The sequence below is a fragment of the Nuphar pumila genome, chromosome 3 (genome assembly GCF_984573655.1).
Source record: "Nuphar pumila chromosome 3, dmNupPumi1.hap1.1, whole genome shotgun sequence".
In the NCBI taxonomy this organism is placed as follows: domain Eukaryota; kingdom Viridiplantae; phylum Streptophyta; class Magnoliopsida; order Nymphaeales; family Nymphaeaceae; genus Nuphar; species Nuphar pumila.
Genome location: NC_143251.1, coordinates 121,946,915 through 121,950,801, shown reverse-complemented (window position 1 = coordinate 121,950,801; position 3,887 = coordinate 121,946,915). Strand labels below are relative to the sequence as shown.

At 47.7% G+C, this 3,887-nt stretch overlaps 1 protein-coding gene across 1 annotated transcript; it reads right to left on the bottom strand.

Moving 5' to 3' along the window:
- Positions 1-343: 343 nt before the first annotated feature.
- LOC149843555 (uncharacterized) lies at positions 344-1,406 on the bottom strand. Its single transcript, XM_090001861.1, has one exon. It carries the CDS (start codon positions 1,308-1,310, stop codon positions 429-431), a length of 882 nt encoding a protein of 293 aa, XP_089857987.1. The 5' UTR covers positions 1,311-1,406; the 3' UTR covers positions 344-428.
- Between the last annotated feature and the right edge of the window lie 2,481 nt (positions 1,407-3,887).

The window sequence follows — 3,887 nt, the reverse complement described above, 5'->3', positions numbered from 1 at the left end:
CCTCCAACCTTTCTATCCATCTTCTAGAAGCCCTCAAACATATTACAACCCTTTTATCAAAATAAATATTTAATCCAAAAACTTGCTCAAGAAGCTTCCCTCCTACCATGGTTCAACATTTCCACATTCACACGTACACACACACACAAAGAAACCAATCAGGTCACCGGAAAAACCAAAATCTCACCGGAATAATGAAACTAATGTCCCAATATAATAATTGTACAGTTTGAATTGAACAACAAATTAAATTAATACCTTGGCTCTCTAACGATTTCTTCTTTACATGATAAGACCACGCCCTTCCCCTTCCCCAGTACCCCTCCCCCTCCCCCTCCCCCTCCCCCTCCCCCACCCCCACCCCCACCAAACAAATAAAACATATCTCAACTTTCCTCATTTATTTATACAAAAACAGAAAAAAAAAATTATCGCTGGTGGTGGATATTGAGATTGCCGAAGATGCCGAACAGATCCTGCCTGTACGGCAGATACGACCGCCGTCGATCTCCCTCCCGGGCCTTAACGTAAGGGATCTCCTGCGCCAGCGGGAAACCCTCCTTCTTCTTCATCTTCTCCTTCTTCTTATACTTCTTCTCTGGCTGCGGCCTCTCAGGCGAGCCCGGCGTTCTCTGGTGGTGGTCGTTGTATCTGTCCTTGGGGGGCGGGGCGACGAAGACGAAGATATCCTTACCGTCGCTGTTGCTCCGGTGGAGGAGGTTGCGGAGCCGCCACCGGTGGGAGGAGTTGCTGGTGGAGTTGCTCTTCTTGCACGTCTCCTGCTGCGGCGTCCTCGGCGTCCACACGCAGTACGTCCCCTCGGGGACGCCTGCGAGCTCTTCGGTCTCCGGCACCGCCCGCTCCTGCAGCAAGAGAGTCTTCAGAGGAGGCCGAGGCGAAGCAGACGAACAGGAAGAAGAAGGACCGGATTCGGTGATCGGAAGATGGGGAATCTGTTCCGGCCGGGATTGGAAGATCTCGAAGAGCGGTCGGATTCGGCCGTTGGCGAAGAGCTCGTCAGCGGAGATGGCGTCGAGGTCGTCGACGGAGGAGCTGAAGACGCTGAACTCGAAGTCATCATCCTCCTCCCCCTCATACTCCCCATCGTTTCCTTCGGGAAGATCGTAGACATCGTCGTCCTCGAGAGGGTGGGCGGCGATCAGATCGGGGGAGACGTTCAGGAAGCGACCGGAGTGTCCGTTGAAGCTTGGGGAGAGGGAGATCAGACGGCTCTGCGTCTGCATCGTTTCTCTGTCGGAAAAGACGGCCTCCGGGGGACAATCCGGTGGTTCCAGTGAGATGGGTATCATCGGAAAATGGTCTAGCTGCAGTAGGACTGGGTAAGGAAGGGAGGGGAAGTGGAGGAGGAAGGATGCCCTTTCGTCTCTCTTTGGTTCGTTCTTCTCGCTTGGCGATCCCTTTGTTTGGGAAGGGAGACGGGGGGGGGGGGGGGGGGGGCGTGTTATAGTGGGAAACGGGTGGGAGGGGGGAGGAATAAAAGGGAAGGTGAATCACGCCCAGCTCATTTTTGAGAGAGGGTGGTGTATGTTCCCCCGATGATTAACTGAATCCTACGTATGTGTTGGGGGCTTTGAATGAGCACCACGTATACAAGGACATGGGGGATGAGCACCACGTATACAAGGACATGGGGGCTTGTATTGCTGTGTATGCTGACTTGCATCGGACTTTGGTGTTGCAAAGACTTAAGTACTCTTTTTTGCTATTTTTCTCATAAAGTGATGGTTTGAGAAAATGACAAAAATGCTTTTCATTAAAAAAAATAGTTTAAAAAAAGGACAAACATGTCTTCCATCCAGAAAGTCTAGGATGATTTGACTCTTCAAAGTCTTCTTCTTCTTTCTTTGTTCAAAAAAAAGACAAACATGTTTTTCTTTCAGAAAGTCGAGGATGATGTTGACTCTTCAAAGTTTTCTTCTTCTTTCTCTGTAAAACCCTCTCTCTCTCTCTCTAGAGAAGAAATCAAGGGAGGCAAAAAGTTCTCCCTGGAGAAGGCCATGAACATCAAGTCTCTCACTCTCTCTTCCTTCTCTCTCTACTTCTGTGCACATCCAACATACGATCCTACATTGCTCCATCAAACACCGACTGTAGCATCGTTCAACTTGAAGAGTTGTGGAGTCTGATTCAGAGTTTTTACCCTTACAGAAGGGGGGTCTGAGGGCTCCTCCCAGCATGGGTAGCATCATTCAACTTGATTCGTTGTGGAGCCTGATTTAGAGTTTTTGCCTTTATAGGAGGGGGGTTCGGGGGCTCCCCCCCGACGCGGATCCATACAGGAGGGGGGTCCGGCGGCTCCCCCCGGACCAAATTTTTTTGGTGCCTTCCAACAGCGATTTGTAGTATTTTCGGGCTTTTCTACAGCGATTTGTAGTATTTTCGGGTCTCCAACAAGCCCCACAACGATTTATAGTGTTATCCGGCTTTTCAACAGCGATTTGTAGTGTCTTCCGCAAATGCCTATAGCGATTTATAATATTTTTGGATCTCACTATAGCGATTTGTAGTGTCTTTAGCAAATCGCTATAGCGATTTATAGTGTTTTTGGATCTCACTATAGCGATTTGTAGTGTCTTCCGCAAATCGTATAACGATTTATAGTATTATTCAGTAAGCAAATCACTGTAAATCACTACCCGAATTATGATCAACTTGTCAGGACCATATCTCCCTAACCGGAGGTCATATTCCAAATCCGTAAAAATGGTGTCTTCGCTATTGAGTCTAGTTTATTTCTGTAAATTTTAAGCAATTTCTATTGTCATTTCATTCTCCATTTTAACTAAAAACCAGACCCTTATTATTTTGTGTTATTTGAGTTGCACAACATCATTCTCGCTTGACATCCACATCTTGATTCTGGCATGCTCCCTGTTGGATTTTCCATTGATTTCTTTCAACCTTGCTTGAAACAAACATATGTCTTTCTCACCACGACACCCTGTGCATTTTTTGACCACGACACCCGAGACCCGTGTCGGGGGGGAGCCCCCGGACCCCCCTCCTGTAAGGGCAAAAACTCTAAATCAGGCTCCACAACGAATCAAGTTGAACGATGCTACCCACGCTGGGAGGAGCCCCCAAACCCTTCTCCTGTAAGGGCAAAAACTCTGAATCAGACTTCACAACGAATCAAGTTGAACGATGCTATCCACGTTGGGAGGAGCCCCCAAACCCTCCTCCTATAAGGGCAAAAACTCTAAATCAAGCTTCATAACTCGTCAAGTTGAATGATGCTACCCACGCTGGGAGGAGCCCTCAGACTCCCCTTCTGTAAGGGTAAAAACTCTGAATCAGACTCTATAACTCTTCAAGTTGAATGATGTTACCCACGCTGGGAGGAGCTCTCAGACCCTTCTTTCTGTAAGGGTAAAAACTCTAAATCAGACTCCACAACTCTTCAAGTTGAATAAGCAACCCACGCTGGGAGGAGCCCCCAGACCCCTCTCCTGTAAGGGTAAAAACTCTGAATCAGGATCTACAACTCATTTAGTTGAATGATGCTACCCACGTTGGGATGATCCCCCAAACCCTCCTCCTGTAAGGGTAAAAACTCTGAAGCAGGCTCCACAACAGTCAATGTGCAGGTCAGTCGGTGCTAGATGGAGCAATATAGGATCTTCTGCTGGATGTGCACAGAAGCAGAAATATAAGGGAGAGAGAGAGTGAGAGGGTTGATGTTCATGGCCTCCTTCAGGGGAGATTTCTTTCTCGGATAATCCTGCAGTGCAGAGACTGGGTCTTAAATAATCATCTTTGGGGCACTTAAGTCTTTACAACCAATCCTTTTCAAGAATCGTCATTTTTTTTGCACCAATGGAGGAGAGGGTACTTAAGTCTTTGCAATCACATCAAACTCCAACGTT

Coding starts and splice junctions, on each gene's coding strand:
- LOC149843555 (XM_090001861.1), bottom strand. CDS start 1,310: ATGATACCCATCTCACTGGAACCACCGGATTGTCCCCCGGAGGCCGTC.